We start from the raw sequence: 14,958 nt of genomic DNA on the forward strand, positions 1-14,958 counted from the left end.
CACATTAGTGCCTGCGTTCCGGTCCAGTGCGATCTGCAATAAATTGTGTTTACAGCATTTTTTGCAAATCGCACTTGACCAGAATGCAGGCACTAATGTGCCTGCGATCGCACCTTGGGCGGGGGGCTTGCCTGCGGTGCCATTTAGTTTAATGCACCGCCACACCCCCTCCCGCCCCCCAAAAAACTGAGCTGGCCAGGATGTGTTCCAGAGGCCGAACGCACTGGAACACACTCCTGATGGTGTGAAGGGGCCCTAAGAGTTAATGTTTCTTTCTCTGTGTATCCCGTGCAAATAGTTTTTTTTTCAATCCTCCACCAGCCTCTGTGAACTCATACACCCAGTGTGGGGGAAAGGCTCACCTTCATGTATGGGCCCATTCACACCACATCTTCAGACCAGATTGTTTGCAGACCCAAAATGCAATCTAATGTATCCCTTTGCTATTTCTGGCCTCTGTTCACACCAGCACAGTCCGTTCCAGACCAGAAAAATACTGCTGGTCTTATTTTGTCTGGTCTGGGATGCACTGGAAGTGTGAACCTGCCCTTAGACTCAAGTAACAGGTCTCTCCACGCAGGTCCCTTTTTAATTAGGGGTGGGACGCCCACATTCAGGGATACATCACTGTCTAAACATATCCTCTCACCACAATCAGAAGTTGTATAGGGAAAGAAGTAAACCATAGTAAGTACCGTGTATAAAAAGTACAAGCGCTTTATTAAAATGTTACAAAAGCAATCCATCCATCGGCATTAAGAAAACTAAAAGCGTTCCTGCCAGTCTCGTTTTATCTCCCACATCCACGGCTCTGCCTTCTCCAGCAGTGGGTAGCTCTTTAGTGAAGGGTGGCTGTTAACCTTGTCAATAATGACGACGCTGACAACAGATACTAGGGATGCATCGATACTGGTTTTTCGGTATCGAGTAAGTGTACCAATATTTTTTTTCCGCTGCTCACAGATACCGGAAGTCTCCTGTAAGGAAGCCAGGCGGTGTCTAATGACTTGCCACCTGGCTTCCTGACTAGCCGGGAAGGCAGCTCGATGCTCCCTCGTCACCAGGTGAAGAGAGAGCATAAAACTGGCTTTCTGGCCAATCAGGAAGCCGGGGGGCGGGTAATGACTCGACGCCTGGTTTCCTGGTACCAGAAGCTCGGGTATTGGGCTAGACATCGGAGCATTTGGACGAGTATGAGCCCATATACTCTGCATCGGCACCGATACTAGTATCGGTGCATCCCTAACTGATACCCAGCGATCACCTGACATATTAGTCCAAATACTCTGCATCGGCACCGATACTAGTATCGGTATCGGTGCATCCATAACTGATACCCAGCGATCACCTGACAAATTAGTGCTATTTGTACAAGTTATCGTTTCATGCAGTTCACTGCCAAGGGGCCTGAAAAAGAGAGACTGCCTTGATCATAAATGGGTGTTAAGGGTTTGTTGGGCAGAGATCCCCTCGCAGTGTATGTGATATGGACTTGGCTTTTCTTGGGATGTAATATGCACATGTGTCAATCATCAAGCTCACCTTGACTTGATATCCAATCAGGGTGTTTGTTTCCCAAATTTTCTGAAAGGCCCAAGAACGCCACCTCTTTTACCTCCCTGGAGAAATCTGTTGTCCTTTTAATACCATTCTCCTGCATTGAAATTGGTGGTCTTTCAATCTCCCGCTCATGTTGCAGAGCGCTCCTCCTGCACTGTGAATGCTTTTATAGACTTGTGTGTCCCCTTTGCTTTCAGGAGAAGCGCCACAGCGGTGACTCCACACAGAGCGGGGAGTCTCAGCGCAGCGGCAGCACAGTGTCTGCCGGATACCACGAGGAACGTCGGAACATGGTGGAGGAGAAAGCAGGTGAGCCGGAGCCAGAAGAGGAGGAAAAGAACCCAGCGGATGATATGGAAGTGGAGTACATGGAGGTAACATGTTAAGAAATGAAATATGCAGCATTGCGCTTAAAGATTAAAACGTTCTCATTTTATTAATATAACTACCCCAAGGTGACTACATGAACAAGCCCCATGCATTAGACCTAAAACCTGCACAGGTGGGTTTTAGCAGACAGAGCTTCAGAAACAAGCTACCACTTTTGGAACTGAGGTGTTGGTCACATGACACGGACAATGACATGAAACACGGGCTTGGGTCATTACAGCTGCAGGGAAGCTTCTTAAGACTTTCAGCCCCATGATTACATGTTTTTGCTGGATGCTGCGATAACAAGATGTCCTTTTTAGTATTTATTAGGGATTGGCTGAGGTACAGATGTAGTTGGAGATGCACACCCTACAGCAGTGCAACAGATGAATCCCATTCAATGTACAATAATGATGTCATTTAATTTGCATATGTTTTGTGAGAAAATATTGTAAGAAGCTCCCAGTGTGCAGTGAAATCAGAGGAAGCAATTTAAGTCCACGAGAGGAGCCGGTACAACCGTGTAAGACTGAAGGGGAGGCCGGAGTTTAGCTAATAGACCCTAAGCCAGTGGTGGCGAACCTTGGCACTCCAGCTGTGCCAAAACTACAAATCCCAAGATGCATCTGCCTCTGGGAGTTAGTCTGTGGCTGTCAGAGCCTTGCAATGCCTCATGGGACTTGTAGTTCCAAAACAGCTGGAGTTCCAAGGTTCGCCATCACTGCCCTAAGCAGTAACCTTATTTATTGTGAATTCCGGAACCAATGCCGACCTCCTAGGTGATGCGTTTCTGTTAGAACACAATGCTGTAATGATTCGATCAGGATTCTGTTCAGCCATCTTGCTTTTCTTTCTGCAGCACAGCGTACACTTTGCAGAGGAGACTCTTGTGCACTGTGACGATGAAGAGGATGACTATGACGAAGATAGGGGGTCCCCGGAAAAGAAGCGTCTGATCCGTAAGGACACACCACACTACAAGAAACACTCAAAGATCACAAAACTGCCAAATACCGAAGCTGTGGTGGCCTTACTGCAAGGACAGGCCCCCTGTGGACTCGCAGAGGATCAGGATGGACATGGTCAGGGATATAGGAGGTGCTCACAGGAGGCCGAGGAGGACGATGATGTAGAAGAGGCAGAGGAGGACAAGGATTGGGAACCAGAGAACAGAGAGGAGAGGAACAGCGCCCAGCAGAATATCAAGGTACAAAATGTCTGATTTCTACACACACTTTATGACCACGTGGATGGAGTGGGTAAGGATCACACCCCGTACAACCCTTCTGATTTCTGTAATGGACAGGGTGATAGACACAGCAATGGCTGCAATCATTTATATTCAGCATGTCACAATCTCTGCACATTGTGTGTCCTGAATCTCAGGCTCACACCAGCTGACACATTTCCCAGAACCCTTTCTTCTATGCCTGCCTAGTATGGCCTAACCAGCTACCTGGTATGTTACCTCTCCCAGTTGTCCTATTTTCCTCCCACGGTGCCTTAGTCAAAATATAAAGACAAATACATTTTGTATCCATTTTTTGTTTTATATTATCTTATTGTGAATGAATTGATCAATCATAATCTTATTGGAACGTACACATGGCCAGATTATAACTGTAATTACCAGAATTTTACATTGCAGAAGCTGAAGACAGTGGCGTAGCAATAGAGCTCCCAGTGGTCACAGCTCTAACTGGAGCCGGTCACAAGGGGGCCCCTTGACAACGAATGGTGTCCTTGTTGTGATGAAGGGAAATGCAGAGCTGTTGTCAGCTTTAGTATCTTCTCCAAGCATACAGAAATCTGCATATATAAAAACTCTTATCAGCATACTGTAGGCAATTTCCAGAAGCCTTAGAATTAATGGGGCTGCACACGTCAGAGGTGTTCTGGTCGTGCATACAGCAGGAGGTGACAGACAGACTTTGGAACATGGCGGGTGGGTCATCAAGAACAGGGCAGTGGAAGCAGCAATAAATTGGTAGGTGGGTGCATTGAGCAAATAAATGAACAGTGTTGATTACTGCAACTAAACAAATGATTTGCTTCTTTTTTTATTTCACATGAGTAATATGATAGTCATTTAAATAAAAATATTTTAATATTGTCTCCATGCCAAGTATGTGCTAACCAGGGTTAGGTGGCATTTGGATTTCAGTTTATATTAGGGGTAAAGTGTTGACCTGAGCTACAGAAGAAAAAGATTTGGGGTGCTCATTTCAGATGATTGCAAAATGAGCAAATAGTGTGGCCTAACAGTGGGAAAGAGCTTAGAATTTTGGGGTGCATCAGGAGGAAGGAGGTCCTGATTCCTCTATATAGATCATTAGTGATCACTAGAGGGAACCCCAGCAGGAGGAAGGAGGTCCTGATTCCTCTATATAGATCATTAGTGATCACTAGAGGGAACCCCAGCAGGAGGAAGGAGGTCCTGATTCCTCTATATAGATCATTAGTGATCACTAGAGGGAACCCCAGCAGGAGGAAGGAGGTCCTGATTCCTCTATATAGATCATTAGTGATCACTAGAGGGAACCCCAGCAGGAGGAAGGAGGTCCTGATTCCTCTATATAGATCATTAGTGATCACTAGAGGGAACCCCAGCAGGAGGAAGGAGGTCCTGATTCCTCTATATAGATCATTAGTGATCACTAGAGGGAACCCCAGCAGGAGGAAGGAGGTCCTGATTCCTCTATATAGATCATTAGTGATCACTAGAGGGAACCCCAGCAGGAGGAAGGAGGTCCTGATTCCTCTATATAGATCATTAGTGATCACTAGAGGGAACCCCAGCAGGAGGAAGGAGGTCCTGATTCCTCTATATAGATCATTAGTGATCACTAGAGGGAACCCCAGCAGGAGGAAGGAGGTCCTGATTCCTCTATATAGATCATTAGTGATCACTAGAGGGAACCCCAGCAGGAGGAAGGAGGTCCTGATTCCTCTATATAGATCATTAGTGATCACTAGAGGGAACCCCAGCAGGAGGAAGGAGGTCCTGATTCCTCTATATAGATCATTAGTGATCACTAGAGGGAACCCCAGCAGGAGGAAGGAGGTCCTGATTCCTCTATATAGATCATTAGTGATCACTAGAGGGAACCCCAGCAGGAGGAAGGAGGTCCTGATTCCTCTATATAGATCATTAGTGATCACTAGAGGGAACCCCAGCAGGAGGAAGGAGGTCCTGATTCCTCTATATAGATCATTAGTGATCACTAGAGGGAACCCCAGCAGGAGGAAGGAGGTCCTGATTCCTCTATATAGATCATTAGTGATCACTAGAGGGAACCCCAGCAGGAGGAAGGAGGTCCTGATTCCTCTATATAGATCTTTATTACCACTAGAGGGGTCCCCAGCAGGAGGACGGAGGTCCTGATTCTTCTATATAGATCCCTAGTTCGACCTTTTTAGAATACTGTATCCAGTTCTGGAGACCACAAAAAGATATTGATGAGGAACAAGTCCAGAGACTGGCATAGAACATATTGGAAGAGTCTCTGCAGGAACTTAACATTTACAGTCTGGATGAAAGAGTGGAAAGGGAGAACATGACTGAAATCTTTACATTCCAGGGTTGGTTGAGATGCATAGTCTTCTACCCTCTACGTCCTGTATCCAAGAAAGAATCTGAGGACACACTCATAAGTAAAAGGTATTGCAACAAAGAGACAACCCAAAGCTCATCTGGGACCTCCTCCCCTGGATGGGCTTCACATTTTACTTACGAGGATTCCCACTGTGTGCTGCCGGCTTCTCTCTTGCATCTACAGGTAGCTTGAGGATGAGGAATAGCCCTTGCCATGTTTTGGCACCCAACAAGCAAAGGAGTGACCTAGCATACAACACTTGGTGTGGCAGATAATCTTTGTATACCTGTATACTGCTGTGGAAATCAAGCCATACTGCTTTAAAAACTGAAATATTAAACTTGAACTGTGTGAGCTTTATCTATAACCCCCCCACATGATATTTTCTAGTCAAAACAATGGTGAGGGCCGATTGGCATACGTGTGGGAGGTTCCGATTTTAGTTTTAGGACCTGAGAGCTTTGTGCTGCGCCACTGGCTGAAGAATCTGTATTGTAAGTATGGACACGGTGCCACAACCCTCTTGTCTTGGTATTATTCAGTCCAAGAGTTCAACTAAAACACATTGCCATGTTGCCTCCAGCACTGCCTCGCTTTCTGCTCTTTCGTGGAAGGATGCGTCCCACCAAAATCTGTGATATCTGTGATAATGTAATCATGCTGCTTTTGTCACACGTTTCATTTCTCATGGTGCCTCTGACTGCAGAAATAATACAAAGTTTGGGGTGTGAAAGAAGAACTCCAGTCTAGTTTTTTGCAAAGAGCAGCTGCAGACGTTACTATAGGCAACCAGAAAACCCATTTACCTGTTGCAGCTAATGTATTCATGCAGGCCATGATTCCCTTATGACTATCTCCTCGGCGGCTTAAAGTGTATCTGAACCCTAACTACGGACTTCTCATGTGCTTCCTTTGGGTCTGTTAACTATACCACTGATACGTGCAAACAAATACCTGATGGTCCTGCCAGAAATCCAGTGAGCTGATATCTTCCTGTGCTTTTTGCCTTATATCAGTTGCGTTGTTCCCACTTCTCTCTGTGGACTTCGAAAAAACCTCCCCGCTATCATTATGGAGAGATGGGGGAGGGCGCTGTCCTGCATTCATAACACGCTTTCTGCCCTAGGCGCTCCTCAATAGAGTGCAGCGAGTAAGTATTGTCACTCTGGGACAGGAAATGTGTTACTGGCAAGGTCACCAGGTGAAAAAAAAAAGTCCAAAGAAGATGCTGGGTATTGATGCACTTTAAGGCATGATTGACATGCAGAGCAGGTACGCTTTTTGTTCCTCCGTTCAGCCCAGATGTGCTGTGACATGCTAAGGAGAAACTGGCCTCATAGGTGAGGAGACTCAAATGTCTGAACGCTAAATTTGGCATCATTTTGTAATTCTAAATGGAGATGGACGTTTCCTTGAAGTGGAAGGATACCCTAAAAATAATCAATGAACTTTAAGCAGCCCTGTAACACGTGTCCCTTGATGAATATATAACACCTGGTTTGACTTCTGTCAATGCCGATTGTCCAGCAATTGGCATTGGAACCTGCTGCTTATTACCAGCAATGCCATGCAGCTCATGGTGTCACTCAGCCCCCCTCATCCTCTACATCTTTGACTGCATCAGGCACAGAGGAAGCAAGCCGTTTCCAGTCAGGCTTTGCAGTCAAAGGACGAAGATATCATCATAAGGGGGCTCAATGACACCATGAGTTGCTTGGCATCGCTGGTAATAGCAGACAGTTTCCAATGCTGGACAACTGGACAGATTTCCAACAGGGTGCTGTGCATTTGTCAAGGTACATGTGTTATATGGATGTTTTAAAGGTCTGTAATGACTTCTAGGGTGTACTTCCACTTTAAAGAGAGCCAGACTGATTTAATTTATGCAAGAATTTGAATATTCATTGTAGAACTGTGCAAGCTTATTTATGAAAGCATAGTCAGCGTTATTTACTCTAAGCCTGACATTTCATCTTGAGAGGCACCAGTGCCTCGCTCAACCAGGCCAGGGCTGGCTCACCGGTGCCTCACTCAACCAGGCCAGGGCTGGCTCACCGGTACCTCACTCAACCAGGCCAGGGCTGCCTCACCGGTGCCTCGCTCAACCAGGCCAGGGCTGCCTCACCGGTGCCTCGCTCAACCAGGCCAGGGCTGCTTCACCAGTGCCTCCCTCAACCAGGCCAGGGCTGCCTCACCGGTGCCTCGCTCAACCAGGCCAGGGCTGCCTCACCGGTGCCTCGCTCAACCAGGCCAGGGCTGCCTCACCAGTGCTTTCATGAAGGAGCTTGCACAATTCTAATCATTTATAAGTGAATGTTCACATTCTTGTGACTGGCTCTCACTAGGAACCTGGGAAAACTAGATAATGTGGTCATGTTGCGTGGCCCTCATGTAGATTTGGGGCTTCTTGGAGTTCTTCTTTAAGCCAATCTTCTGGTCTAAGCCCTCGTTCACACCTGACAGTTTTGTAGCGCGTTCTACGCTCGACGAACGCTCTACAAAATGGTCAAAAATATAAATTGCATTGTAGTCAATGGTCTCGTTCCCACCTTGCCGTATTTCTGCCCGTCCCTAACGCCCTACAAAACGGCCCACGCCTGAAAAGGTCCAGGTACTACTTTGGGCCGTTTTGTAGGGCGTTTTCCATTGGGATACATCCAAGTAGCCTTCGGAATCGCGCAACTTTTTTACCGCGACAGACGCGCATATGCAATACGCCTAGGTGTGAACGAGGGCTTACAGTAACTGTGCAGGAATGATGATGTCTAGTATTTTGCAGAGGAGACACAACAAAGGTGGGTCAATGGTGTTGGGTGTTTTTTTTTTTGTTAATTTTTGCTCCACTAATCCGCATGCCTGTCTTTCTCCTTCTCTGTCTTCATCTGTCTCTGCTGGATTCCCTTCTAACAGGGTGTGTCGTTTGATCAAGTGAATAATCTTCTGATTGAGCCTGCAAGGATAGAGGAGGAAGAGGTGTGTACCGCAGCTTGGCGCTCTCTGTTCCCCCTCTGTCTCCGCCTTCCCTTCATCCTTATCTGAAATCACTCAGCCAATCAAGCGCACTCCTTCCCTCCCCCGCAGCTCCACGATTCCCCCCTCGGTGATGGTTGTGTCTCATGTCTGTCCTTCGCTCTCACACTGGATTGTAGCTTCCAGGAATTCAGACTTCATCTTCTCAGATGATGCATAACGCTATGTAGTGTTTAGAGATGCTTTATAGGGTAGAATTAAAGTGGAATTGCAGCAACTGGCCTAGGAAAAGGTCAGATATCTACAGTTGCCTGTAGTAGAGAGACGGATGCATGTCCAGGCATTACCAAAATGTACTCCCTGTGATGTCATCACGCCAGGCTTGCATCATTAATGTAAAGGCAGGCTACTAGTAGAGGGGTGGGCAACGCCAGTCCTCCAGCTGTTGTGCAACTACAAGTCCCATGAGACATTGCAAGGACTGACAGCCACTGGTATGACTTCCAGAAACAGACATGTTGTGATTTGTTGGTAAAGCACAACTGGAGGGCTGGAGTTGCCCACCCCTACACTAGGAAGTTAGAAACAAGTCAGCAGTGGCATCTCCTCTGTGTCTGTCCTGACTGCTCCCTTTTAAGATACCTGTAAGGATACCAATATGGGAGCAACCATTGCTGGCTTGTTTTAAATGATTCTTGCTTTGAGTTGGTCAGCCTCACAGAGTCACAGACCCTGCAGCCAGCATCCAAATGTAAAGTTCGGACTGCCAACTTGCATGTTCTGCGTCAGACTCTCAGCGTGATTAACTCAGGACCAGCATATGGCTGTTGTGCATTGGATCTGAGGTCCATTTGGAGATTTCGAAGCCTGCACTTACTCGGACTGAGGGGATGACAGTTGCACACATGGTCCATTTTTGGATGGGTTTGGCATCGGTCTCATGTCTCTAGGCACCTCCTGACCCTCCTGGGTGACCATTCTGAAGGTGGAATTTGAATGGGCAGGTTTGAACAAATTCATGGCTGTTCCTTCCCCCAAAAACAGCCACCATTAGAAATTTCTGGAATTTGTTCAACATCTCTTCTTGGCAAATGTCGACAGATAATTAAATAAGTAAATGTTAAAATCTTACAAAAAGCTCCACCTATATTATATACTATGTTGACCCTAAACCTAAATACTAAAGCGGCTCTTAACTAATGTTTTAAAGTACCTTTTATGAATGATTGTAATTTTTTTTTAGAAATCTGTTTAAAGTTTTTAATAATACAGAAGGGAAGAAAAGAGTCCAATAATACAAGAGAACAAAAAAATGTATACACAATCACAAGCAAAAGAAGAGTTGTCTCGCATAGCAAGATAGAAAAAGAAACCGGACAGAACGGTGGTCTGCCGCCTGGCAGGGGTCTGCCCTCAGGCACATATTGAGTGCCCATATAAAAGCATTAGAATACTGATCAACATGCTGCCCCTGATTGACAGGAGGAGGTGGGGAAACTCCCAGAAGTGAATTACTGTGCTAAACTGCAAACATCTGGGGTGCAGCTCAATGCTTAGCGGTGGCGCTGTTCTATGAGCCTTTGTGCCAGATCTGAAAGGAGTTCTTACTAGTTGGCACAGCTAACCATTGATATGGCCTCTTCATTCCGTACTCAAGAGGTGCACAGTTCGTGCTCTAGAGGTGCACAGAAAGCAGCACCTCAGCATGTTTGCATCTGGGTTTTCCTGATGTTTTGTAGGGTGTCCAGATTGTGAGTAATTTGGGGGTCATTTGGTGGCACTGTCCCCAATAACCAGCCTGACTTTCCCAAGGTTTGTTTAGGATGTTGTATAGAATGGTGCAACACATTGTTGGTAAATGGCTCCCATGGTGGGTGACTTTACTGAATGAAGGCAGAGATTTTAAGCAGACACTTAAAGGAGAACTATGGGGTTAAGGCTTTACCCCATAGTTCTCCTTAGGGTAACGGGAGGACACAATCTAGCATCCTCCCGTCACCCTAGGCTCAGTATACCGCAGCTGAAGCGGAGCCCGACAATTATGTCTGGATCCGCCCAGCTGCGTGACTGACAGCTGGCTCTGCCTATCTAGAGGCAGAGCCAGATGTGCCCGTCCGTACCGCCAGTCAGCACTGGCGGATCGGAGCGGGGGGAATCCAGCCCCTCCTCTGTCACGGCAGAGAGCCGTGACAGGTGCGAGAGGTGAGCGAACGCCCGATGTGTTCGCTCACATCCCAATCTACGGAGCCGAACTGTGACAGTCTCATTGTCACAGGTCGGCTAGAACTATGAGGTGAGTGAAAAGCACTCACCTCATAGTTCTCCTTTTTAAGGATGCCAACTTAGCTTGTAAAAACAAGGGTTCTGGCCCCATGGCAGGAAGGACTGGCCTTAGGCACCAGGAATCCCAGCACAGAAGAGCTGGTTATATAAATAAGGGGTGAAGAGTATATGAGGGAGGACTAGGTGAAAGGTACCCAGGTTTTCTCCTTAAAGCTGAACTCTAAGCGGAAATTTGACCTGATTAGTTTAAAAGGGCTTCCCTAGCTGTAAACCCTTGCCCACCTGTTTTTTATTCTCCCCTTAAGGGGCAACCGTGAGTCAGGCTTCCCGATCATGTGGTTGGCTGTCATGGTTGTCATATAGTTAGGAGCCCATTTCGACGGCTCCCACTGTAAATAGTGACCGGGAGCTGCCGGTGATGGCACGTTCACTGTGTTTGGAGCACGCCTGTGGCTATAATCTTAGAACAGAACATCCGAGGTAGGTGATGCATATTTGCGGTGGCTCGGTGTTGGGGCCCACCCACCTTGCTGCCACATATATGCATTACACCAGTGGGAATGGGTTAAATAATCTTATTGTTTATATCCGGGCATTGAGAAAACAATAATTGATTCATAAAAGGCCTTTGCCCCTTTAATTTCCTTTTAGTACTGGTGGCCCCCTATACCCACTATTCCCCCAGCCACCGGAGGTGTAACACCTCCTATGTAGTTCATTTTGTACTGAGCAGCACTGTAATCACGTTGCTACTCACTGTAGTTGGAGGACCTGGAAATTTCCGACTCCTGCTCTGAACCACCCACTGTCATTGCATCATTTGATTGACAGGTCCTTCCCCCAGCTAAATACAAACTTGTCCTGTCCCTCCCACAAATGTAGTTCATTTTGCAATGAGCAGCACCATAATCACATTGCTGCGCACTGTAGTTGGAGGACCTATAAGTTTCGGACACCTGATCTCCCTCTGTTTTTGCATCATTTGATTGACATGTCCTCCTCCCTATCCAAATACAAACTTGTCCCTGTCCCTCCCACATTCTTTCTACTACCCGCCCATTGAGAACTACTGTTCCTATGGCATGATGGTAATTGTAGGATGTATAAGCAATGCCTTCCAGTGGGTGGAAGTGACCTCACCGCATGAATGGTTCTTCCTCTGGGAGCCCAGAAATTGCTGCACTTTGTGAATGAAACCAGTGCTGTCCCGAATTAAGAAAAGGTTGTTGGTGCTACTAACTGTCCTGGAGTCCACCTTTTAAAGTTTCAGGTTCTCATTTCTGCCTGGTGTCCCCATTGGGAAGTGTCACCCTCTGTCTTGGTGGCCATTGTCACCAGAGCCGAGTGTGAAGGAACATCCAAAGTTTTGAGTTGTCACCATAACAAGAGTAGAGACGAAATCTTCCAGTGGGGGCCCATGTTCTGGTCACCATAGATTTGCTTACTTCTTCGGGTGTCTACAGGACAAGTGAAGAAACAAAATCTTCCTAATGGGACACAATTGGGGAAAAAAAGACTGATTTTTAACTCTCTTCCCCCTACCCATCCAAAATAAGAGGGATAATTTGGCATTACATTTACATTAAAATATTGCGAACTTCTGACTGGCAATAACTGAGGGTGTTCTGTTGCGGAGAGTAGAAGATGGGGCCATCCATGGTGGATGTAAACCAACCCATGAGATGAAACCCTGATGTAGGAGAAATTAAGCCATGAAGGGGTTAAATAACTACTTGACACACACAGAAATGGAGGCCTTTGTGGTAACATTGTGTAAATGTAAAGTTTTAATGTTATCATGGAATAACAAAAATGAATATAACTCTGAATGCCCAGTGAATGGTCCCGAATAGTGAGGATTGAGGGTGCGGGGCTAAATGCGGCTTCAGTTTCTGAGGTTGCAGATTAAACATTGGGGGCGCATTGAGCTCCAGGGCGATCTACAAGATGTGGTGCATATTTGTTCACATGGGGCCTTTTCGTGTACGGTTTACCAAGTTTAAAGTGAACCCACAGTTTGTATATCGCCCCAGGCCCTCCGCACTGCGTGACAGGGGATGGGCTGAATTCCCCGCTCCGATCCGCCAGCGCTGACTGGCGGAACGGACGGGGGAGGGGGCGGGTACAGCTGGCTCTGCCTCTAGATAGGCAGAGCCAGCTGTCACTCACGCAGCTGGGCGGATCTCGACATCGATGTCGGGATCCGCTCCGGCTGCGGCGTCTCAGTCTCGTGGTATACTGAGCCTAGGGTAACGGGAGGACGCTAGTTTGTGTCCTCCTGTTACCCTAAGGAGAACCATGGGGAAAAGCCCTGACCCCATAGTTCTCCTTTTAAGGCTAAAGTTCCATAGGCTGACACACTCTAAACCACTCCTCCTACTGATGCATTTTCCCCCCTAGTGGACCATAATTCTAGCTCTACAAGTAAGCTCCACTGCGCGGTAATACGTGTCAGTGGAAGTGGTTTGAGGTCTCCGTATCCAGGCTGGAACTTGAACAATAAAGTTGTTTTTATCCCAGAGGGGATCAGTCACCCCACTCTGGACTATGTTCTCCTTCAGGTTAAAAACAACTGTATTTTTCCAAGTTCTAGCATGAACACTGACATGCCAATCCACTCCTTCATGTGGCATGTCAGTGTTCATGCTGGAACTTGAACAATAAAGTTGTTTTTAGCCCAGAGGGGATCCGTCACCCCACTCCAGGCTTTGCGTAGCACATGCAAGGCTGCACTCTGTTCTCCTTTTAGGCTTAAAATAACTTTATTGTCCCAATTTTAGCATGAACACGGACATGCCAACCCACTCTTTTCTTTGGCCATGCCGGAACTTGAACCAGTAAAGTAGTTTTTTTACCCCGAAGGTGAACAGAGTGCGGCCTTGCATTTGCTATGTCGGTTTAAAGTGAACACAGATTTCAGATGATAACAAATTTTCCAGGATCTATTTAGAAAGGGATATTCCGCTGTCCTTGTAGGGGAACAATGAACCTCTTTTTTATGTAGATGGGACTAGCCAGGGTCTTGGCAAACGTTTGGCCAGTGACTGAACCCAGTTGGTCCCTGTTGCATAGGGTGTGGTAGGTTACCCTGAAAATTTAGTACGTCTTATACCAAGATGAAATATCTGTAGTGACACCATTTTCAGTATCTGTCACAATGTCCCCGAGTTCTGACATCATAGATAAGAGTGTGCGAACCGCCCTGAATGCATGTTCTGTCCCTGATCTGTGGAGGGCCAGGTTCATATTCTGGCTGTGATTGGTTTATCATATTCATGAATTACTCTCAACATTCTGCGACAGACTGGGGGTCTGGGCATCAGCATAGCGGGGGGCAAAGGCTCCACCCCCTACAAGGGAGATGATGAGGTGAGCAAACTCGGTGGTGGGTGAGTGGGACCCTTAATTTACAGACTGCGTCATGCTTGTGAATCCATAACACACGCTGGTCAGCATACCATCCAATCCCCGGATGGCAGCCGATTGTGGCTTATCTTATGTGGTGCTACCTGGAGAGAGAGACGCACCTGAGATGGAAAGACAAATGTATAGGGCACAGATAAGTCCATTTATGGAGTTTGGGGAACATTTCCCACATTGGCTGGAGACTTTCTTCAAACCGTGTCTAACAGTGATACGGCAACACTTAGACAACTCCATTGTTATCCAGCTGTTAGAAACATCAGGTGGTGGACACCAAGGTGTGTGTGTGTGTGTCTTTTTTCTTTTTCATCATTCTCCCTTCTAATCTGTGCTTCCTGTCCACTCGCAGGGGATTTTTATCTCCAGAGTAGCAGAGGAAGGACCAGCGGCTCGGGCCGGTGTGCGAGTTGGAGATAAACTTCTACAGGTGAGTGAACAATTACCCACAAGGAGATATATGAAAGCCAGGGCAGAGTGTTTAAATAACACAAAGACTTTGCTTGGTTAGTTTTTATCGGGGATATACCGATACTAGTATCTGTGCCGATACCGAGTATTTGTGCCGAGGACTCGTACTCACCCAAATGTTCCAATATTTACCCGCGATACCATAACTTCCAGTCAGAGGGATATTGCCTTTGACCGGCTGTGCCGCAAGGGTACATGGAGCCGGCTTTCTGGCCAATCGGGAAGCCAGGCAGTGGGTAGTGACTCGCTGCCCGGCTTCCTGATTGGCTGGGAAGCTGGCTCCATG

General features: G+C 46.9%; 1 protein-coding gene across 1 annotated transcript in view; it reads left to right on the forward strand.

Moving 5' to 3' along the window:
- Nucleotides 1-14,958, forward strand: part of SCRIB (scribbled planar cell polarity protein) — a 127,989-nt gene that overhangs the window by 55,211 nt on the left and 57,820 nt on the right. The window contains exons 15-19 of the mRNA XM_018562648.1: nucleotides 1,758-1,934; nucleotides 2,792-3,139; nucleotides 8,439-8,500; nucleotides 14,060-14,150; nucleotides 14,554-14,631. Of these exons, the coding sequence (XP_018418150.1) occupies nucleotides 1,758-1,934; nucleotides 2,792-3,139; nucleotides 8,439-8,500; nucleotides 14,060-14,150; nucleotides 14,554-14,631 (756 nt within the window). The remainder of the gene's footprint in view (nucleotides 1-1,757; nucleotides 1,935-2,791; nucleotides 3,140-8,438; nucleotides 8,501-14,059; nucleotides 14,151-14,553; nucleotides 14,632-14,958) is intronic.

This window comes from Nanorana parkeri, unplaced genomic scaffold (assembly GCF_000935625.1).
Source record: "Nanorana parkeri isolate BGI_ZX_2015 unplaced genomic scaffold, ASM93562v1 scaffold588, whole genome shotgun sequence".
Lineage (NCBI taxonomy): Eukaryota > Metazoa > Chordata > Amphibia > Anura > Dicroglossidae > Nanorana > Nanorana parkeri.